This window comes from Petaurus breviceps, unplaced genomic scaffold, assembly GCF_028583685.1.
Source record: "Petaurus breviceps papuanus isolate PSGF00001 unplaced genomic scaffold, PetGlider_PUasm1.0 229, whole genome shotgun sequence".
NCBI classification, from domain to species: Eukaryota; Metazoa; Chordata; class Mammalia; order Diprotodontia; family Petauridae; genus Petaurus; species Petaurus breviceps.
In genome coordinates this window covers 38,111,554-38,135,660 of record NW_027185903.1, presented here as the reverse complement: position 1 = coordinate 38,135,660, position 24,107 = coordinate 38,111,554, and the positions used below count along the sequence as shown (strand labels likewise).

At 39.9% G+C, this 24,107-nt stretch overlaps 1 protein-coding gene across 5 annotated transcripts in view; it reads right to left on the bottom strand.

Moving 5' to 3' along the window:
• PLPP1 (phospholipid phosphatase 1) overlaps positions 1 to 24,107 on the bottom strand; it is a 131,536-nt gene that overhangs the window by 31,310 nt on the left and 76,119 nt on the right. For all 5 annotated transcript variants that reach the window (XM_069096513.1, XM_069096511.1, XM_069096512.1 and 2 more), the window contains one exon: positions 23,088 to 23,368. In XM_069096513.1, the coding sequence (XP_068952614.1) occupies positions 23,088 to 23,368 (281 nt within the window). The remainder of the gene's footprint in view (positions 1 to 23,087; positions 23,369 to 24,107) is intronic.

Below are 24,107 nucleotides of genomic sequence, written 5' to 3'. Positions count from 1 at the left end.
CATTGTTCCAAAAGACAATATATAGGGAGTCAAAAACAGAGAAAACTGTACATACATATATAGAATTAATGAGCTGATTATGTTAAAATCCAAGAAGTTTTTAGAAATCTAAACAATATAAAACCCCAAATTTAAGTAAAATATTAGCAAGGAAGTCTACAGCAATATATTTGAAATATGTACCATCAATAACTTGGATTTATGCCAGGAATGCAGGGTTAGTTCAGTGTCAGGAAAACTATAAACATAATAATAATTATTATTATGGCAGTAGATTCAGAAAAAGTTTTTGTCCATCAAAATGTATTTCTGTTTAAAAACACTAGAAATGAATGGATATTTCCACAGCACAGTTAAGTGGTAGCTATCCACAGCAAAGATCTAGCACAACTGCAGGTCTTTCCAATAAGATCAGGAGTAAATCAAAGGTGTCCAATGTCACCACTACTTTTGATATAGTGTTTAAAAAAAAAAAAAACTAAGGGGGTGCCCAACAAATGGGGGATGGCTTTAGTTGTTCAGTCATTTCAATCATGTCCAACTCTTCATGATTCCATCTGGGTTTTTCTTGGCAAAGATATTGGAATTGTTTGCCATTTCCTTCTACAATTCATTTTGTAGATGAGGAAACTAAGGCAAATAGAGTCAAGTGACTTGCCCAGGGTCACACAGCTAGTGTCTGAGATGAGTCTTCCTGACTGCAGGCCTGTCACTTTATCTACAGAGCTACCCAGCTGCATGGTATTTGTGCACATGCTATTGTGCTATTAAAAATGAAAGCTATTGTGCCGGGCGGAGTAGAAACAGGACCTCCTTGCAGCTCCGGCTCCCACCACCTCCAATCCATGTGAAAGGGAACTCTGAACAAACTCTGGAGCTATAGAACCCACAAAATGACACAGAGAAGCTAACCTCCCGCTGAGGACAGCCCAGCAGGCCTGCAAGAATTAGCCAGCACAGGGCTGTGGGAGCCAAGCCCAGTCCCACATCCAAGATTTTAGCCCCAGGGTGGGCCTGACCAACCACCTGCTGGAGGAACTCCAGATCACCAGCAGCTGTGGCAATCCAGAATTATCAACACATAGATGCTAAAGACAAAGTGAGAGGTCAGTGCAATGTGGACTTTGGGACCCAGTAGCTGGGAGTGCATTGGCTTTTGCCCCCAGGGCAAGAAGCTGCTGAGGGCAGCAGCACAGCCACCGCCATGTGGCAGCTTCAGCTCCTGGCCTTCAGAGTGTAAGGGGTCCAAGCGACCGGTCTGAGGGGTAACCTGCTTGGATTTAGATTGCAGTCTAGGGTGGAGGTCCTGGGGTGCGTGACCAGCTTGCCAGAGCGTGGAGGCTTCAGAAAGGGCACCCAACGAATACCTTAGGCACCTGAGAAAACCCCAGCGTTTGGAATGAAGCTCCCCTATCTGGTGGCAGAGTCCTACTGTGGCAAAAAGCCCAAGGGTCAAGTGACTGAGGGGCGACATGACCAGGCAAAGGAAGCAAAACAAACAGAAGATTCCAACATTAGACTCCTATTTTGGGGGACAAAAAGGAACAAAGCATGGAACAGGAGGAAGACAGTGAAGTCAGAACTCCTGCACCAAAAGCTTCCAAGAAAAATACGGGCTGGTTACAGGTCATGGAGGACCTTAAGAAGCAGATAAGAGAAGTAGAGGAAAAATTGGCAAGAGAAATGAGAACTATGCAAGAAGATTATAAAATGAGAGTCAACAGCCTGACTGAGGAAAATAACACCTTAAAAAATAGACTAACTCAAATGGCAAAAAAGGCTCAAAAAGGCAATGAGGAGAAGAATGCCTTAAAAAGCCTAATTTGCCAGATGGAAAAAGAAGTTCAAAAGCTCACTGAGGAGAACCATTCCTTCAGAATTAGATTGGAGCAAATGGAAGCTAATGACTTTATGAGAAATCAAGATGCTGTTAAACAGATCCAAACAAATTAAAGAAAATAAGGCAATGTGAAATATCTCACTGGAAAAACCACTAACCTGGAAAACAGATCCAGGAGAGATAATTTAAAAATTATTGGAAGAAAGCCATGATCAAAGAAATAATCTAGAAATCATCCTCCAAGAAATCCTCAAGGAAAACTGCCCTGATGTTTTAGAACCAGAGGGCAAAATAGAGGTTGAAAGAATCCACCGATCACCCCCCGAAAAAGATCCCAAAAAGAAAACTCCTAGGAATATTATAGCCAGGTTTCAAAATTCCCAGATTGAGGAGAAAATATTACAAGCAGCCAGGAAGAAACAATTTGAATATTGTGGAAACACAATCAGGATAACACAGGATCTGGCAGCTTCTACACTGAGGGACCAAAGGGCTTGGAATTTGATATTCCGGAGGTAAAAGAGCTGGGATTAAAACCAAGAATCACCTACCCAGAAAAACTGAGTATCATGTTTCAGGGAAAAATATGGTCATTCAGTGGAATAGAGGACTTTCAAGCATTCTTGATGAAAAAACCAGAGTTGAACAGAAAATTTCACATCAAGATACAAGAAGCAATAGAAGCATGAGAAGGTAAACAGGGAAAAGAAATCATAAGGAACTTATCAAAGTTGAACTATTTACATTCCTACATGGAAAAACTATAATTGTAACTGATGAAACTTTTCTCAGTATGAAAATAGTTGAAGAGAATAGAAATAAATAAATAAATATGTCTATATCGGAGGGTATATGGGCATATGAATACATATGTGAATGTGTGTATATATGTTTACAGGTATACATAGATAGAGGGCACAGGACCAATTTAATAGGAAGGGATGATATTTAAAAGATGAAATCAAGAGGTGAGAGAGGAATATAATGAGAGGAGATGGGGAGAGACAGAATGGGGTAAACTATCTCATATAGAAGAGTCAAGGGAAAATGGTTACAAATGGAGGGGAAGAACAGGAAAGCAAAAGGGAATGGGTCAATCTTATTCTCGTTGAATTTGGCTCAGGGAGGGAATGACATACACACTAAATAGGGCATCTCACCCTACAGGAGAATAAGGGGGAAGGGGATAAGAGGGGGGATTCTGGAAGGGAAGGCTCAGGAGAAGGTTAGTTGGAAGCACCCACTTTTGAAAAGGGACGGGATCAAAGTAGAGAATAGAACACGTGGGAGGTGGGATAGGAAGGAGGGAAATATAGTCAGTCTTTTACAATATATCTACTATGGTAATGTTTTGCATTAACTACACATGTACAACCTATACTGAATTGCTTATCTTCCCAGTAAGGGTGGGTGACAAGGGAGGAAGGGAATTAATCTTGAATTCAAAGTTTTAAATTCAAATGTTTAAATATATATATATATAGACTATTATTAATACTATTTTATATGTAATTGGGAAATAAGTTATACAGGCACTGGGGCATAGAGATCCACCATGCCCTACTGGAAAAGTCGAAGGGGGTATGGGAGAAGATATGGGAGAGAGCATATTGGAGGAGGGGATATCCTGTAGGACTGCTATTTTGGGGCGGTGGGTAGGGGAAAAATGGGGAGAAAATTTGTAACTCAAAATCTGGCAGAAACAAACGATGTAAATCAGAAGTTAATAAAGCATTTGAAAAATGAAAAAAAGAAAGCCATTATACCATTTTAAAAATGGGGCAGTTTCAGGGAAACCTGATAAGATTTGTATGAACTATTTCAGACTGAAGTGAGCATAACCAGGAGAGAACAATTAACAACAAGGCTGTAAAGATATACAACTTTGAAATAACTTGGATTGATGTACTGACCAACCACAATTCCAGACAACCAATGATGAAGTGGTTTTACCTATCTCCAAACAGAGAAGTAATGGATTCAGAGTACAGAATGAGGCATGTATTTTTGGACATGGTCATAGCCAATGTGGAATTTTTTTTTGCTTTATTATGTGTATTTCTTTAAAAAGTTTTTTTTTTCTTTTTCCAATGAGTGCGAGGGGGTGTTGGTAAGGAGGAGGAGGGAGAAAAAAATTAATACTCATTAACTGAAAATAAAATTTTTAAAAACTGAGTTGGAGTGGGGAGGAGGCATCAGATCATCTCCTCTTTCCAGACAGCTCTGAAGTGCATTTTAACAACACACTGGGGGAAAGAAAAAGTCTCCATTTCTGAAGCAGATTATGATCAAAGGTTGCCAGACTGGTGGCATAATGGTTATCTGCGCTGTTTAAACAACACATGCATGCCCTCTGATCTGAGGAATAAACAACTTAAATGTTGGAATCATCTCTTAAAGGAGATGACTTAAAACAAATGGACACAAATGTCAAGAGTCCTCACATACACACTGCCTGTGTCTCGTTTTCCATTGCCTAAGTGAAGATTCACTCCTAATTTTTTAAGTATCTCATTTCAGTCTTTCATAAACCAAAATCCTGAAATTGCCTGTCTTATACACGAGACAGTTTCCACAACGTTAACTCAGGAGCAAAACACAACAGTACATTACATGAGGAAGAAAGACCACTAACTCAGTACAAACAGAAGAGAAAATGTTAACCCAATCTGTGCTTCTTAAGCTAAAGGCTATTACAGCAGCACTGTTAAAAGCTTGCATGCTTAACCATTTCCATGTGGGACATAATGGGAATTTGACAGACTTCCTCACTGACCATTACCAAAGACGAGGTGATTTCTGTTAAACTCTCTCTCTTGTGTGACCTGACCAGGCCAAAATCTGTGAAGAAAAAAAGGGAAGGTTCCTGCAATTCTACAATTCAAAAACCAGCTACTATGCACAAGGTATCACCCAAAACATTGGGGATACAAAGGTACAAACGGAACAGTCCCTGCCTCAAGGAGCTTACATCCTGCTGCTGAGGGAGGGCTCAGAAGAGGGAAAATGGGGATACAGACAATATAAGGTAATTTAAGGGAATAAGCCCTAACAGCTAGGCTGGGAAGAAGACTGTACAGACTATCACATCTGAACTGAAGACTTGAGAGAAAATAATTCTAAGGTGAAGTCACGAGGGTCTGCCTTCTAGGTATGAGCCTGATCCAAGTATGCAGACAACAGGAGAGGGAATGGTGGCCTAAAGAACCAGAGTATTTTGGCTGACCAGACTTCCTCATGTCCCAGTAAGGCAGCACAGAGGGCAAGCCCTGTCTATTTCACAAAGCAGGAGACAGAAGAGCGTGTGTCTCACTCCCTCTCCCTTCTAGGCCAGTGATCGACATTAGTTATATCTCTACCTGATGCCTGGCGAGGATCTCAAAGGAACCAAAGCTATCTTCTTCTCCCTCCTTTGCCTATCCTGCTCTGGCCTCTACTAAAGCATGCCACGTCAGTCTCAGTCTCAGTCTGTCTGTCTCTCTCTCTCTGGATACAGAATTATTCTACTATAAAACTTTATATAAAATAATGAGGCCACTACAGTTAGTACCACTACTTTAACCTAAAATATTTTTAGAACTTATGTTGAAAGTTATTTTTTGATCAATTTAAACATCTGAATTGTGCTAAAAAAAATATAAAACTCATTAAATAACCCTTAATCTTTGAAGAAAATACATATGTGCTTTGAGATTCAGCCTACACAATACTATTGTGCAAATGAAAAAGATCTTCCACATTACTGAATGGGAATAGGAAGTCTAAATGCCCAACCATTCCCAACATTGTTCATACTATCCCAGCTTACAATACATACCCAACATCGTTAACAAAGGTATTTTTTCAGTTTCTCCCCTGCCACACCCTTGTAAAGTCTTAATAAACTTCAGAACAAAAAGCCAGTTTTGTTCATATAAGACTGACTTACAAAGCTGCAGGGTCAAACCCAAGGAATGGCAAGATTCAACATTCAGGTCAATCCAAACATGGGACAAGTCAAGAAGGACAAAGACTTGAAAGGTCATCATTGTGGTCATCATCATCATCATCATCGCCGTTATATGCAACAAATCCCTTTAATCTCAAAAATATCTACTTATGTGACATTCTCCAAGTCAAAAACTGACCAAAGTGGAACAAAACCTAAGGCCCTGCTAGGGACAATGAGCTAATAACCAAGTACAAATTAGAGGTCTGTGTCTGTGTTTTGTATATATCTAGAATTGACGTGCTGGTTATGTTAAAATCCAGGAAGCTTTTAGAATCTCCACACTGAAGAGCTGCCGGTTTTATGCCTTCCCTGTTACTCATGCTTTACAAACATGCCACACTGCTTGGAAATGTTAATAAGTATATCCTACAGGAGAACCTTCACTGGGACAGGTAGGCTTACTTGGAGCTGCATAGGTACAAACACTTACTAGCATGTAAGTGACTTACTAGCTGGTAAGTCACTTCCCTGCTCGACTTCATTATCTATAAAAATCAGCCTAACTAATAAATACCTGCACTATTTACAAGACTGCTCTAAGAAAATAATACAAAATTTTCAGTGTTACACAAATGAGTTTTGAGGATTCACCAGTGCAGAAAATATAAGCTATCAGGACTAACTCTGACATGAAGGCTTAGAGAGCTTGACTCTTGATAAAAATACATCTTAGGTTAGTGATAAATAAGGTCATCTGCCAAAACACCCTCTTTCTCTCCTTTTCCTTTCTTTAGCTCACGACCCCTTAACGTCACGCAATCTCTTCTTTTTTACAGTCTCTAAAAAGTGGTGGCCCTTCTTCTTGCCGAAACTATGAGCCCACCCTCTTCTCCATGGCATCCTCTCCAACAGACTGTCCCTATTTTCCTTCATGAGATACATATGTGTACACATGTATGAACATATTCTCTCTCTTTCCCTTCCTCCCTCTTTTCCTATCTACTGCTTCTGTGGCAAAGGTGTACAAATAACCAAAGTCTACCCCGTCCTTTAAACACAACACACACACACACACACACGCACACACACACACACTTCACCAGGCCTTGTTATTTCTTCAAGCTACTTTCCTTTCTTAAACAAGCTCCAGGAGAAATCCATCTACACAATTCTTTTCTTTCCCCTCCTCTCACTCTCTTCCAAACCCTTTAGAGTCTACCTTTCAACTCAATCATCCAACTGAAACTGCCCTTTCCAAAGTCATCAATGATATCTTACTTTCACAATCATTTCTCATCCTTCAATGGTTCCCATTAACCACCTTGCATTCCTAGATACTCTCTCCTCTCTGGGTAGTCCTGACACTGCCCTCTCTAGGTTCTCCTCACACCTGAGTACTGAGTACCTTATTAGCTTTCAGAGATTTAATTATCATCTCTGTGAAATGACCCCCTCTCATGGGAATGGGAATTTGAAGATCTTCCCTGCCCCCGAACAGACCCTAGGGGGAAGTCTGAGCTTCCCTGCTGTGAAGATAATCCCTGCACCCACAGGCTGAATGTGGTCACATGGAACCTGTGGGGGGAGGAGTTTGCTGAAGGGAAGCAGAACCCACAGGAAGCTGGTCAGAGCCAGAGATGGGGGGGGGACAGGACACTCAGACAAGGAGTCAGATAGACTCATGAATAGATGTTGATCTTGTATTGGTTTGTGGGAAGCCTGAAGGATGCTGTGGCTCTCAGTATTATTATGGCTTCAGAAATCTTTGGTACTATGATGGAGTCGGCTTACTGGTTTTGGGATTCAGTTTTCTGGTGTCTAAATAAATGCTCCAGTTCTATCCTCTATCAGGAGAGTTTGGTATATTTTGCGATCAAATGTCATGAGATACTTATAGTCACGGTGTTTATCGTGATCATGGGTGCTATAAATATTGCATTAGCACTATGCTCCCAGACACATATCCATCCCCAGTCACACTGCTAACCTCTAAGTCCACAATACCAACTACCTATTTATTGTACACTTCATACTGGATATCCTAGAGACATTTCAAAACAGAACTCAAATGAAAACTCATTATACTTCCCCAAAAATCTAGCCCACAAAATTCCCTATTTCTATTATTATCATATTATTATCTGTGTCAAATCTATGCTCCTCCACATCCTTTGAATGGCTGCCAAATGGATTTTTCTAAAGCACAAACCAACTCAGGAACTTTCAGAATCTATTACGGTCAGGATCAAATATAAACTCCTCTCTTTGGCATTCAAAGCCTTCACAAATAGAACTCAACAAACCTTTCCAGCTCCCCTCCATGCATACCAAAGTCCTGCCAAACCAGCCTTATTACTGTTCATACAGTCTCCATACAGTCATCTCCATGTCTTTGCACTGGCTCTTTCCGGTGCCTGGAAATGGACACAGCTTCTAATGGCTGCCACTCAAACTCACCTGTTTCTTTCAAGTCTAGGCAACTTGCAACTTTCTTCCTGGGTGACTTTTCCTAGTCCCTCCAGTATCCCTCTCACTATTTAATATTTGCCCTCATGTGCACGTGTTGTCTCTTCCATGGAAGCAGTAGATTACTTAAGGGCAGGGATTGGTTTCACTTTTGCCTTTGTATTCTCAGTACCTGGCACATCGAGAGATTTAATAAACACTTACTGACAACTCAATATGGATTTAGTAATACATTTAAGTGTTCCAAATTAATAATAAATATCATAGACTTTTCCAGCAGGGAAGATTTTAAACATTCCAAAACTATGGGCCAATGTCAATTGATTTCGTTTTAAAACTAAAATAAGTATATCAACATATATTTCATGTCATCCTGGTTTCTCAGAAACTATACCTGTGGAACAAGTCCTACCACATGGGAAAGCCTACTTATGACATGGGAAAGCCAATGGACTCTGCAGACTTTTTTTTTAAATGTATAATTTAAGGAAATGCTAAATTTCAGTTAGAGGTTAGTAAAAATGAAGGTATAATTTTTTTATCCAAATTTGTTAGATACTTCCCACCTTTAGGGGCCATGAAGGCCCAACTAAGCTGTCAAGGTCTAGAATAGCAGGTACAATTATATCAAGCTAAAAAGGAATCTGAGAGACAGTACAGCCCAACACCCTAATTTTAAAGATCAGGAAACAATGGATCAGGGAGGCCAAGTGCCTTGCCCAAGTTTACCCAGGAGGTAAGCATCCTAGGTCCTCAGATTCTAGGGCCAGTGTTCTTTACTGTTCCAGCTGCTTCTAGCACAAGCCTGGGACTTAGAAGATAGGTGAGTTTCAAGAGGTTCAGCTCTTGTGTGTCATTGTGCTATTTGTATTCATAGTTTGACTGCTATTCAAGTAATTTCTTTTCTAGCCACAGAAACTCATGAAAACATTTAGGGCATATGTTCATGCCACCTGCCACCACAGAAGATAGCCTACATTAATGAAATCAGCATTTTGTATTTAAAATGTCCACAAAAAAAAAAATCCAACCCAAAAACACAACAAGGATTTACTCCATTTTGACAAGGGATGGAAATGAAAAAGGCTGCTGCACTAAGCAACTTGGGAATTACAAACTAAATACAAGTGGGGAAATAGTTCTATTTTAAATTTTATCACAGAAGGCAGGAAAAGACAAAACAATGAAGAAAATATTCCATTGTTCAAAACATTCTATAGTAGCTTCCAGTTGGCAATAAATAAGTGATGAAGCCAAGCAGACAGGCATTACCTTCAGATCTTTATAACTTAAGAGTCAGAAGACTAGGACAAATGCAAGTCAGTGGCCTAGCCAAAAGAGAGCCTTACTTACTTGTGTATCAATAAAAAAATCAGATGATAAAGGCACTGGACTAACTAATCTAAAGAATAACTCTTATTACAAGCTATGACAAATTTATGAACAATCCTACTTAATCCACGATGTGCCTAAAGCTTAATTATAGTACACTAACAGGACTATAAAAACTATCCAGCATGTGAATGGATGTTTCTCAAAAACACCTTTTCCTAAAGGGAGAGTAGGTCATTTTTTCCCACACTCAAAAAGGGCTCGTGACTTTATGAGTCACTCTTTACAGCTGAAGATCGTGTGATTAATAGTACTGGTTTTGAATTTAGAAGCATTCACATCCAGGCTTTTCCATCCCACCTGTGCCACCTTGGGCAGGTCAGTTTCTGGGCCCCAGTTTACTCATCTATAAAGTAATAGGATGAACCAGAGGATCTGCAAGATGTCTTCTGGCTCCAAACCTATAGTATTACGGAGCAACCAAGTAAGCATCAGTGCCACTGTAACTGAAAGAAAATCGTCCTTGAAAAATAAACCCTCATCTACCGAACCACATGAACAGCCAACGCTGATCAAGAACCATCCACTCATCCTCAAGCATCTCATACACATTCGAGTCTTCAACTATCCACGAACAATCCAAAAGTCCTTCCTTACCATCCAAGGTCAATAATTCATATCTATTATTAGATAAAGAAAAACTACAGGAAGTAGGGGCTGTGGTCCTATGATTCAGCCGAGAGAAGCAGAATCTAACTATGACAGAATTCCAGTCCCAATATGTTTTGAATTAACTATTCTCCAGTGTTCCAATTCACTGGCATAAGCGACTGGAAGCTGACCATCCTAATAATTAGAGCTTTCCAAAAGCAGAATGCATTGCCTTATTAGGTAATTAATTCCTCATGATAGGAGATCCTCTAGTAGAGCCTAGAGGACCACAGGTCAGGGATGTCACAGATCGGATTTCAAATAAGGGTCAGGATCAATGAACTTTGAGGTGCCTTCTGATGGGAGAGGCTACTATGATTCTAACATATGATCTAAATGTAGGACTTCTCAACAAACTAACCCAACTCATCTGTCTCTAAGTCAGGGCTCTGCAAGTAAATCTCTTAATCTAGGGGTGGAGGAACCTGGAGCCTGGAGGCCACATGTAGCCCTCTAGATCCTCAAGTGCAGCCCTTTGAATTCAGAAGGGCTGCACTTTAGAGCCTAGAGGGCCACACGTGACCACCAGGCTCCAGGTACCCCATTCCTATTCTCACTTAGGATGTCTGACCTATGTGAGTATTGCATAAAAGTCAAATTAGGCTATATATGTTAAAATGCTTTGCACACCAATGAGAACTTTATCATTGTTACTGCCAAATGCCTGACATGACAGAATTCTCTGAGTTTTAGAGCTATCCAAATCAACAAAGATTTCAACTAAATGCCAACCACAGCTTCAGTTCTGTGCTATATCAACCAACCAACAAGCAAACGTTTATAAAGCACCTGATTTGCGTCAAGCTGAGTCAAGCCATAGAGACACAAAGAAATAATCCCTACTCATTGAGAACTTACATTCTATTTGGGAGATAATAAGTAGATATAAGTTCTATAAATCAGGACTTAACAATGATATCTGGCGTAGCTAGGTAGCATAATGATTAGAGCACCAGCCCTGGAGTCAGGAGGACCTGAGTTCAAATCTGGCCTTAGACACTTAGCACTCACTAGCAGTGTGGCCTTGGGCAAATCTCTTAACCCCAACTGCCCTGCCTTCCCCTCTCCAAAGAGCAAAAAAAAAAATGGTATCAGAGAAAATGTAGAAAACATACTTTTTTGTACTTTGCTTTGTTCATTTAAAATCCAAAAGAAAAAGAGAAAATTACACATTCAAGTAATACACCACCACAATGAAACAGCAACACTGAGCCGCAGTTATGTGCCAACACTGCACATTTAGAAACAGGACTCATGGAAAGAGCTAACTCATTCTGTAAATATGCACACAAATTTTAAACTATAAATGTTCAACAAATTTCCAGCCAATGCTTAATTTCTCTTTCTCCCCACAAAAACTTACCAAGAGCTTTCTGCACTGGGAAACTTTAAAGCAAAACCTACTAAAATCCAGCAGCTAGAGTTATCTCTGCATAAAATGAAGAGTTATTAAGTAGTTCTAAAATAAGGTTTGGCTTTTGTTTTTCTTTCTAGTCTCAAAAGGACCCTTCAAAAGTAAGGTCTTGCTGAAGAGATTTTTGTTGTAGGTTGGGGCTCTGAGGTGTTCAAGTCAACTAGCATCAAGAACTATGGAGCTACACATCCCAGTTAATACGTGGGGGTTAAAAACCGGCAAGAATGTGGTCTATGGATCCACAAATCCAATCCCTTTTTTTATGTTTCATTACTCACTACGTGCAATTTTACATTATACCAATAACGTATGCAATAGTGAGAAAATCCCACTGAGCTCAAGTTCAACCAGTTTTTGACAAAAAAACTATACTGATGATCATACTCTATTCACAACACTTTCTACTGACAGGAGTTTTGTGACACTTCTCTGTCACGGAAGTCATTTGTCAGATCCAAGATGTAACTCAGGACCTGGGCTATATCCTTTCTCATGTGCTCAAGTGATCAACTATCATTTGGATGTAAATGACCCAAATATCTATCTCCAACCCTGACAAATTCTCATCTCCAAATATCCAAACACTAGATATGTCCATCTGGATGTTCAATAGGTATCTCAAATCCAGCCCCACCTCTTAACTTTGCTACTTCTGTTGATGGCACCATCCTTCTTACTGTCACCCAGGTTTACAACCCAGGAGTCATCACAGAAAGCTTTCTAAACTGACTACCCCTATGATTCTAGGTGCTTTGCTCTCACTCACTCAACCTATATTTCCTCTGCTGCCGAGTCTTGTCAGTTACATTTCCTTAAAATCTCTTGAATCCAACCCCTTCTCTCCACTCATAATCACCTTTGGTCAAGCTCTCATCATCTCCCAGTTCTGGACTACTACTAGAGCTAGATTGGGGACCCTGCATGTAGTCTCTCCCCTCTGAAATCCATCCTCCTCACAGCTACCAAAGTGATTTTCTGAAGCGTAGGTATGGACACGTTCAGGACGTTTCAATGGTTCCCTCTTACCTTTAGGGCAGATGGGTGGTACATGGATAGAGTGTTGGGCCCGGAGTCAGGATGACTGACCTCAAATAGTCAAATCTGGCCTCAGACACTTACTAGCTGTATATGACCCTGGGCAAGTCACTTAACCTTGTTTGCCTCTGCTTTCTCATCTGTAAAATGAGCTGGAGAAGGAAATGGCAAACTAAACCAGTATCTCTGCCAAGGAAACTCCAATCAGGATCACAAAGAATTAAACATGACTGAAACAGATGAGTAACAAAAACTGCCCTTATGCTAAAATATAAACAGATGAAGGCAACATGTAAATTACTAGGATGATGAAGACAGTGCAAATGGAAGATAATCTCAGAGGGAAGACAATTGGGGAAGGAGGAGAGACTGAAAAGCCTCCTGCAGAGGTGAGATCTGAACTGAGTCTTGAAAGAGGCCAGGGAATCCAGGAGACAGAGCATTCTAAGCACAGCAGATCACAGAATATATGGAAGGGAGTAAGGTGTAAGGGACTGGAAAGGTAGGAAGGGGTTTTCATGGCCAAACAGGCAAATATTTGATCCTGGAGGTACGTAGCAGGGAGCCACTGGAGTGTAATGAGTGGGGAGAATGGACTGGAGTGCACGGAGGCTTGAGAGAGGGAGACCAGCCTACTGAAGCAGACCAGCTGAGATGATAAGGGCTTGTACAAGGGTGGTGGCAGTGTGTATGGAAAGAAAGGAACATATTTAAGAGCTATCGAAGGTAGGAACAAGACAACAAGAGGATGGAGGGTGCAAGTGACAAGTCGTGGATGAGACTGGTGACATGATCGTTCCTTCTCACAACTTCATACTGCCCAGGAACGGGCCCTCTTCCAAGTGCATGCCCTGCCTTCGTTCATTTGCATTGACTATTTCTAAGAACAGACCAATTTCCAAAGGTCAGTGACCCCTACACTCACTTTGTATTTAATTTGTATTTACTTACTGGTGTAAGTGTACACACACAAACACCCACAGGCTTCCAAAGAGAATGGCTGCTTCCTGCCTTCAGGGCCTATCCCATATTCATATTTGCACCACTGGTACTTAGCTTGGTAGCTGGCATGCTAGCCAGCAGCCAACAAACGCTTCTTGAGGTCAACTGAGTTCAATCAATGACTTTGCAAAAGAGTATTCAAGGCCTCTGAATCATCCACTAACAGGATTTGAGAGGTTTTATTTAAAAGAATGTTTATTATTACTAAAAACAAGTTATAAAAAAATATACATGAGACCCAAATTTTCTCCATTTTCAATCTCCTTATACATGTATGTTTTACTAACAAGTCTACAAACTAAATGAGGACAAGTCTGGGGGTAAAAAAGGTATGTTACCAAAATAAGCCAAGAAAGGGGATTCATGACTCATGCTCCAATTCCTGTGCTTTACAGGACTGAAACAATACTGTGCATACATTTCCTACACAACTTTCTTTGGACATTCACACTTGTAGCACACACACCATAAGAATAAAAGCAAGACTCATCTCCTCACATGTGACTCACTCTTACTCAGGGTCTTGTAAAAGTATGCACGATAATACTTTACTGTTGAAAAAATCCTTTATTTTTATACAAGGAGATCCTGGGCAGCATTTACCCTTTAAATATTAGGTACAAAAATGAAGTCCAACTCTCAGAACCGGAAAGAGACGTAACTTCACTCAAAAGGATGGTACTAATTTATTAACGGACATTCTGGCCACAAAAATATAAGGGGTAAAGAGCAGACTCAAAAACCTTGGTCTATGTTTGCCTGAATCTGAAGTCCCCTGTCACACTTCCATCTAACTGTAAAGGAAAAAGAATGGTCCTCTATGGTCCTGAACTTCAGTTTCCGAGGCAGGGCCCAAATGAGAGCTGACTAAGAAATGAACACCAAAGGTGATTCTGTGGCCAAGTTCTGCAGGCATGGTCCTTGGTCTCAGTAGCAAGGAAACCCTTCCTATGCCTTTTGTTTCATATTGTTTCCTGAAGACGGAGTTTTGAGGGTTAGGGGGAGAGAGTTAGGACTATGTAATTCTTTGTGTCTATAGCCCCAGTGCCTAGGCTTTTAACCATATCAACAAGTATTTATTAAGCATTCATCATGTACCAAGCTCACCTTTTTGATGATGCCTTAGATTAAATCCATTTGATTTATTCACATCACCCTCTAAGTATTTGCAAATACTATCCCAATTGGTAACGGACACATTATTGTAGAAAAACTGTCAAAAAGTGACTATATCCTAAAGGAGACCCATTAGAGAAGGGATTCTTTTTTTTTCCCAAGGGCAATTGAGGTTAAGTGACTTGTCCAAGGTCACACAGCTAGTGTGTCAAGTTCTGAGGCCGCATTTGAACTCAGGTCCCTCCTAACTCCAGGGCCAGCGCTCTATTCACTGTGCCACTGAGCCACCCCTAGAGAAGGGATTCTTAACTTTTCTTGTGTAGTTAAGCCCTTTGGCAATGAAATGAAGCCCCTTCTAAGAATGTGTTTTAAACACCTAAAATAAAATACATAAGGTCACAAAGGAAACCAGTATGTCTGAAATATAATTAATAGTTGTTTTTTGGTTTGTTTTCTAAAGTTCATAGAAGATACAGAAGCCGGGGCGGGGGGGGGGGGGGGCAGCTGGGTGGTACAGTGAATAGAGCATCAGCCTTGGAGTAAGAAGGACCTGAGTTCAAATCTGATCTCAGACACTTAATACTTACTAGACACGTAACCTTGGGCAAGTCACTTAATCCAATTGCCCTGCCTTCCCCCCCTCCAAAAAAAAAAAAAGGCCTTGTATGGAAGAACTGGGTCATGCCTATGACTGTCTTCCTCCCCTTATCTCTGCCCTACCCTCTCTCCCTCCCTCTCCAACCATGTATCTCATCAACTCCTGCCATTCTCCTTAGTGTTTCTATAACATTAAGGATTTTCTAAGATTCTCTCCCTTTTCAAAAGCTAGAAAACAAAGTACAAGTTGAGGGTTAAGGCAACATGATAACCACACTTCCAAGTCTGAAAACCTGGGTTCTAATGACAGTTTTGCCACTGTAAGTGGGCATTCTAGCCCTAAACTATCTCTTAAAAACCATATATAAGACAACTGGGGCTAGCCTAAGCCTCGTTTTCTACTCTCAATTAGAAAATGGAACCGTAAAATAGACCACTTAGGGAACTAGCAGGGGCACTGGATGAACACTACAATGTGTGCAAGCCCTGTGAGCTTATATTAAGAAGGATCTTCTCTAAATGATATTGCAGTGATGTCTGGGTAAGCTAAAATTCCTGGGGAAAAAAAAATCAAAGGACTGGTAAATAAATTACAGTTGCTTTCCCAATAATTTAAAATGAAGTTCAGTCACTATTCTGCAACCTCAACGAAATACCCTCTGGAGAACAAAAGCAAATGAATTGGGAATACCCACTCTTCATTCATAGCTCTGACATTCTTCCAAGAAATTACAGTGGAAAAAACACCCTTCTCCCAACTCCCTCTCCTCTTCCCAAAAGTATGGCTTTCAAAGGCTCTGTTCTAATGAAAGGAATGAAACTGAGTCATCAACTGAGACAGTTGGATTCAATAGGTTTAAGCCTGTGCTGTATTTTTCCAACTGGGTGGGGAAAGAAGGGAAGAAAATGGATTCTCATAGCTTTATGTTTCCATTACAAACTCCCTTGTTTTTCCTATACTCTCTGTGCTACATCTAAGGGCTGCCAAAGGTAATGGACATGGAGAAATACTCTGCTTATTGCATTAAACAGAAGTCAGTACATGCTGCTGAATACCAAAAGCAAAATTCTGCCATCAAAAATCATTTGATGAACTCATATTAATATACCTACATTTAAGACTACATGAGATCACTTAACTATTCTTACTATTACTTTATCTTTATAGAATTAGGTTTTGATGTTCTATTTTGGTAAGGCAGCTACCACACCTAATTTGTTCTTTTAATTAATCAAGACTTTCATGTTCACTGTCTTTGGACAATTTATCTCTTACTTCCAATTTTTTCTTTTCTATGGAAGTAAGTTTTGGGCTGGTAGGTGGCACAGTGAGTAAAGTGCCAGCCCTGGAGTCAGGAGGACCAGGGTTCGTTTCCGGCCTCAGACACTTAACACCCTAGCCATGTAACTTTGGGCAAGTTACTTAATCCCAATTGCCCTCCAAAAAAAAGCAAAAAAAAAAAAAGAAGAAGAAGAAGAAGTAAGTTTTTACAGTTACCAGAGACAAATGTCAAAATCTCCAAAATGTTCCAAGCATGAAAATCAACTATGAAGTCTTTTGTCAAAAATTCTATTTTTCCCCTTACAATTAAAAGCAAAATTGGGGGGATCCCAGTAATTTAGCATTTCCAAATCCAGTTTCTGTATTTTTTTACTTTCTCTTAAAGGCATCTATCTGGCCTTGCTGCTTCCTTCCTACCTGGATTTGGCAAGTCAGCAAAAAATACCATCATGAAGCCAATTTTACACTTTTTGGAATGAAGAAATAAACATAGAGCTCTTCTAAGGGAAATACTCCATCCAAAACAAACTGCCATCTGGAGAGAGTTCTAGTTCAAAAGAACAAAGCCTCCATTTGCCAAAATACAGGATCACCATTAATAATAATCCTGGTGGAAAAATAGTTCTGAATGTAAGACCATAATAATCATAAATTTCATATGTAATTACAATGAACCTGGGATGCATCAAGGAGTGTCTAACAAATCTGACACCCCTTGTAGCCCTGACCCCCAAATAAATGTTCAAGACTCTGCCTGGGAGCTATCATTGACTCTACAATTTCCCAGGAAATAGTGCTTCCCACCCTCCTAAGGTACCTCCCTGCCTGTAGCCTCTGTGCCTCCCTAGCTGGGACATCCAGTCCACCTGCCCACACACTCATTCCTCCCTGCTGAGTTTTCTCAGAGTCCTTCCTGGTGTCAGCCCCAAACCAAGCCTCAGGGCCTTCTCTCCAAAGTTCCACAGAGATCCCAGGCCACAGCTACCTGACATACCAGCTTCAGTCTCCTATCTCAAATCCTGGGGCTACAGCTCAGCTTCCTTCCCAACTCCTGCCCTCCTTTACAGGACTTCAAATATAATCCTGATACTCCCTCAAGCGCTCCAACCCTCACGGGATACCACATCATCACCTGCCACGAGGCTAGATATCAAAGGTAGGCCCCAAACAGTCTAATCACCCTTCAGTGAATTTTTGTCCAGCCACGGATCTTCCTGAATTCATTCCTCAATGACCAAGAAACTTCCACCTTGACATACTCTCCCTACAGCACTGATTCTGAACCCCCAGCTATCAGTGTACAAACCCTTTTCCTAGTTACCATTTCTCTTCTGCCTATTCCCCTTGTTTTCATCCCTCTCAACCCAAGCCCCTTCCCCAAACTGTGACCATATACTGTCCACCCCTTCTTGGTGTTCTCTAGTAAATCTGGTAAGAAACCCGATTTCATCTGAACCATTTCCTTTTCTTACTCTTCTCTGAGACTCTGATCCCTACTATGACATGACATGATGCGACATGACGTGAGATGACATCCCTGGCCATGCCGTCCATCACTGCCTGCCTTCTCCTTCCACACTTCCAGGTTATCAGGTCCTGGTAGGGACTGAGAATTCTCCTCGCCCTCCACTGCCATCTCCAAACTGTCTTTTGAACACCATCACTGCGACTTTGAGGATTAGTGATCCGTTTGTACCACCCAATCACAATTCTGGTAGCTGTTACTGACTGACCTCCAGGACAGGACCTTTACTTCCTCAATGAGTTCAGTGTCTGACTCAGTCCCTCTGCCCCATCTCAAGGACACACAGCGATGACCAGACCTTTGACCTTGCAATCAGCTACACACATACTATCCCCCATCTCATCTCTGTGCCTTTTTATTGCCTGGCCCCCATATCAGAATGCTCAACTTCTTGGCTTCCTTCAAGTCTCTGCTAAAAGTTCTCCCTGCATAAGGAACCCTTATTGATCTCTTATAATGCTAGGGCCACCTTCCCTCTGAGATTACTGTCATTTTATCCTGTCTACATCTCAGTAGAGCACAGTTGTTTGCATGTTGTCTTCCATATCAGACTATGATATCCTTGAGGGTAGGGGCTGTTTTTTACCTTCTTTGTGTCCTCAGGACATAGAACAATGTCCAGAACATAGTAAATGTTTAATAAATGTTTACTGACTAGTCAACAAATAGTAAAACATATGAACAATTCTCTCCCATTCAATCAGGAGCCATTAGTGCTTATCTGAAGTTAGACTATGTTTTTACATTACAGTTTTCTAATTCTAATTGAACTCAATGACAGATTTAGTACTTTAGTGCCTCTGGGGAATATTATATCAATAGGAGCAAGAATCATCTTTGAAAAAAACTTGTTGAAACAATAAAAAAAAAGAATATGCACAAATAGTTATATATTTCTATATATTACCAATAAAATCTGGTAGGAAGAGAAAGGTAAACTCCATTTAAAATAACTGCAAAAAGCATTAAATATTTGAGAGTTTACTGGCACATGTACACAAACACACACACACACAAAACATGAACACCATTACAAACCACTTTTACACAAATAAAGATCTGAATAACGGAATGGGCAGGTAGAGTCAACATTAAAAAAAAAAATAAGACAAAACCACCTAAATTAATTTACTTATTCACTGCCATAACAAAATTCATGTGAAGAAACGAAACGTCAATGATCTCAAAAAAGTGGGAGGAAGGGAGCCTAGTGGTATCAAATCGAAATATAAAGTGATAATCACTGGAACAATTTAGTACTAAAAGAAAGCAAATTCAATCATTGGAACAAATTAGGTATACGAAATACAGAAGGAAAAGAGACTATTCAATAAACCCAAAGATCCCAGCTACTAGAGAAAAGAGTGACAAAAACAATTTGGAAAACTAGTAAACAACATGGCGATTAGGTTTAAAACAATACTTCACATCATATATCAAAATAAGTACCAAATGGACATATAACCTAAATATAAAAGGTTACAACATAAGCAATTTCAGGAGAACAAGGAAAATTTTCAAATCTATTTACAGGGGAAGAGTTCATGAATATGCAAAGAACAGAAAGGATCACAGAATATAAAACAATTTTTATTACATAAAATTAAAAAACAAAAAATTAAAAAATTGGATTAAAAAAAATCTGTCATGAAGAAGGGAAACTGTTGGGGGGAAGGGAATGAGAGAAGGGAAAATCTTTGCAGCAAGTTTCTATGATAAACATCCCCTTTTCCAACATATAAAAGGAACTGATTCAAATGTTTAAGAATTAATTCCCCAATTGGCAAATAGTCAAAGAATGAACAGGCTTTTTATAAAAGAAAGGCAAGTTACCAACAACCATATGAAGAAATTCCCCAAATCATTAATAAGATAAATGCAAATTAAAGCTAATTTGGGTTTCCACCTCACAAAAGAAAAATAAGAATTGTCAAAGGGGACAGAGCAAAACAGGCACATTGATAAACGACTGTGAATAAAGTACTGTGAATTGGTCCAACCATTCTAGAAAGCAATTTGGGCCTATGCACAAAACGTCACAAAACTCTACATATCCTATGAACCAGGATGGAAACCTGCCCCTCTACTGGACCTGTGCCACGTGGAGATCAAAGACAGAGGACAAGGACTCATACTCATGAAAACATTTCTAGAAACTCTTTTCATAGTGGCAAAGAATGGCTGAACAGGTGATGGTATATGAATGTACAGAACACTAGTATGCTTTAAGAACAACAAAATGAACAAATTCAGGGAGACCTCGGAAGACTTGGATGAAGTAATGACAAAGTAAAGGGAAGAACATTTACATAAACACAGAAACAACACTGTAAAGACAAACTCTCCAAGATTTAACAACTCAGACCACTGCACTTGACCAATCACAACTCCAGGACAACGAAGAAGCCGCTCACCTCCGGACAAAGAGATCACGGACGCAAACCGTTGGAAAAAAATCTCCAACATAGTTAATGTGGGGATTTGTTTTGCTCAAGTATGCACATTTCTTATAAGGGTTTGTTTTTCTCCCTCCCCCTACCTCCCTAGGAATGGGGTGGGGAAGCTTATTAATTGAAAAATAAAATGAATTCTAATTTTAAAAAAAATAGCTTGGGGGAGGCAGTAAACTGGAACACTGAGAAACTAGAAAGAATGAATGAGTCAAAATCTGTTCTTAATTCCTATAACCTTTGGCAGCTAAATGGTCCCAAGCCCCAATCTCTAGAACTATTTACTCCTGCTGGGCACAGTAGCAGATCCCTGTAATGGAGAGTGTGATCTGACTTCCTTCCTTCTCCCATGCAACCTGACTGTCCCCAGGTTTCCTGACACAGGTTGGCAGGAGTCAGTGCGTCTCACAGTCTTGGTGACTGCCTAAAACCCTACCCTGATGGTGTGCCAACCAGATGCATTTTCTCTTGGAGATGATTAGGGACATGGTTAAAATGGTTTAGGGGCAGCTAGATGGCACAGCCAATACAGCATCAGTCCTGGAGTCAGGAGGATCAGAGTTCAAATCTGGCCTCAGACACTTGATACTTACTAGCTGTACGACCCTGGGCAAGTCATTTAACCCCAATTACCACACCCCCAAAAACCACCAAAAGATTCTCTAGTCACTCAATAAATATCTATTTACCATATATGTCCTTTAAGACCTGTAAAACCCCATGTGACCTTGGGCAAGTCACTTAACCCCAACTGCCCTGCCTTCCCCCCTTCAAAAAGCAAAAATAAAAAGATTTGTAAAACCCCATGGAGTAAGTTGACACTATTCACTAAATAGTATCACAGTGGTCTGTCTACAGGAAATGAGGAAACTTTTAAATAAATCTACTTCTTAGAAGTTACTTTCACTTGAGGAATGTGGCTCTTCACATTTCAGATGAAGAATGTTAAGTGGAAAAGCAAGTTATAGGAGTATTTTACTCCACTAGGTTTCCATATAACCATTATCTTTTCTTTCCTTGGACTGGTTCAAAATTTGAGGAAACATCAATTTGGCATTGATCAACAACACAAACAGTCACCGCCTCGCCAGTATTAGCCTTGTGCTATTCTACCACTGAGTCTTTTTGTTAAATACAGTGTCTGACTTAAGTCATCTTCTTATTGCCTTCAAATAATAATCGAACAGGAAGATCTGTGTTCAATTCTGAGTTTCACATTTTTTAAGAAGAAAAATCAAGAACAATAAGAAAGCCTGTCATATGAGGTCTCAGCATCTTGGGAAAATTTAGTCTGGATATCAGAAATATACTCTACAAGTACTTGAAGGGCTGTCCCTGTGCAGGAGTCATCAACATTTTAATACTGTTCTAAAAAGACTGAGGTGTGAAAGTTAAAAGGATCCTTCGGTCCTTCAGAGATCCTGGAGAAGGAATTACTAAACCGAGAAGGGAGAGGTGGGAGGGTGTTGAATTACATGACCTCTCAGTTCTCTTGGAACACTGAGAAGTTGTAAAGATGCTTTTTTTGTGACAGCAAAGAATTGGAAACCAAGGGGGTACCAATCAAGTGGGGAACAGCTAAACAAGCTATGGTCCATGAATGCTATGGAATACCATTGTGCTGTATGAAATGATGAATGGGATAGTTTCAGAGAAGCTTGGAAAGGCTTTTATCTACTGATGAAGCAAACAGGACCAGGTCACAAAGACTCTCAAAGACTTAACAACCCTGATTAATAAAATGACTAACTGCAATTCCAAAGGACTCATGATGAAACATGCTATAATCTCCAGATAAATAGGTGATAGATTCAAGAATAAAGATTACAACTCTCTTTTCTTTTGTTTTTTGTTTTCTTGGAAGGGGAATGACAAATGTGGGAATTTATTTTGCTTGACATGGGGAGGAGGGGTGTTGTCTAAGGGAGAGAATTCAGATCTGAAAAAAATTTTAAAGATGTTATGCAACTTTTCATGCTTTGTTATATGAAAAACAGCTGGAGACAGAAAATTTTGCACCTAAATGTTCTTAACAGGAACAAGGAAAAATGAAGAAACTGGAAAAAAGAATCTCCTGGTGACCATGCTAATTTGGCTAACTAATAATAAATATCTCATCATCACATGATGGCTACTCTTTGGACTATGAACACAAAAGATAAAACTTAGAATATCAAATAATAAATAAAAGTTTTGGAGCAGCTAGGTGGCTCAGTGAATAGAGCACTGGCCCTGGAGTCAGGAGGACCTGAGTTCAAATTCAGCCTCAGACACCTGACACACTTAATAGCTGTGTGACCATAGGCAAGTCACTTAACCCCAATTACCTTGCGTTCCCCCCTCCAAAAGAAAAGTTTCCCCACAAAACAACATATTTCACACTTACCTTCCCTGGTTAACTATTACTGAATTTCCCCGACATGGGAAATTTTCAATGTAGCCATCACTACAGTTGAATTTTGTCCAGTCAGGGTCACAGACAGCTAAGAAGTGGGGCCGCAGTCTGCCTATGGAGTATTTGGCAATGTCTGTCAGGGACTGGCTAGCAGCTGCCCCAAACATAAATGTCCCAATGGCTTTGTAAATAGTGGCTATGTAGTTATTCCTGACAAAGGAATTTGAATGCAAGAGATTATAGTAAACAGACAGGGCTTCTCCAAGAATCATCTGAAAAAGAGAGACAAGAGATAAATGTTAAAAAAAAAATTCAGTAACTAAAAAAATTCAATAAAATGAAAATTGTGATTAAAATCATGACACAAAGTAGTGTTCAAAACTATGAACTAACTTTTTCTACCAATGAAATCCTAATTTAAACTATAAAAAAAATATACTGAAAATCATTTTCATTCCTGTTGGATACTGCTCAATAAAGTATGGCTGAGACAATTCAAACCCTTTCTTTTTGCTGGTGCCCAGTGTTTAACACAGTGCCTAGTACACAGAAAGTGCTTAATAACTACTCATGACCTTATTCTATCCCTATTGTCACGACTTTAAAAGGCTGATTATATTGGTGTCCTTTAAATGTAAGCCCTCGTTTTTCTAAGAATACAAACTCTCCCATACTAGCCCATTAAAGACCCAATTGGAATACCCTCTTATGTGAAGTATATTTTATTCTAACTCACATTTGCATTTATCCTTGACCTTTTATGAAAGAGAAATGTCTGCTTTGCCAAAAGGGTGGTAATTTGAGGAAGTCAGAATCTGAAGTAAAGGAACAGGGACTGAATACTGTTGCCAAAGGTACAAAGAGAATTTATTTAGCTGAGCGGGCCTCTCAATTCCGACTTTCCAGGAGATCTTTAAGCCAGACTTCCTTTAGGAAGTCTTAATAAAACAGTCACTAAAAACCTACTTAGTTTTTTCTTCCCCCTCCTCAAAATACAGGCATTTCAAGTAC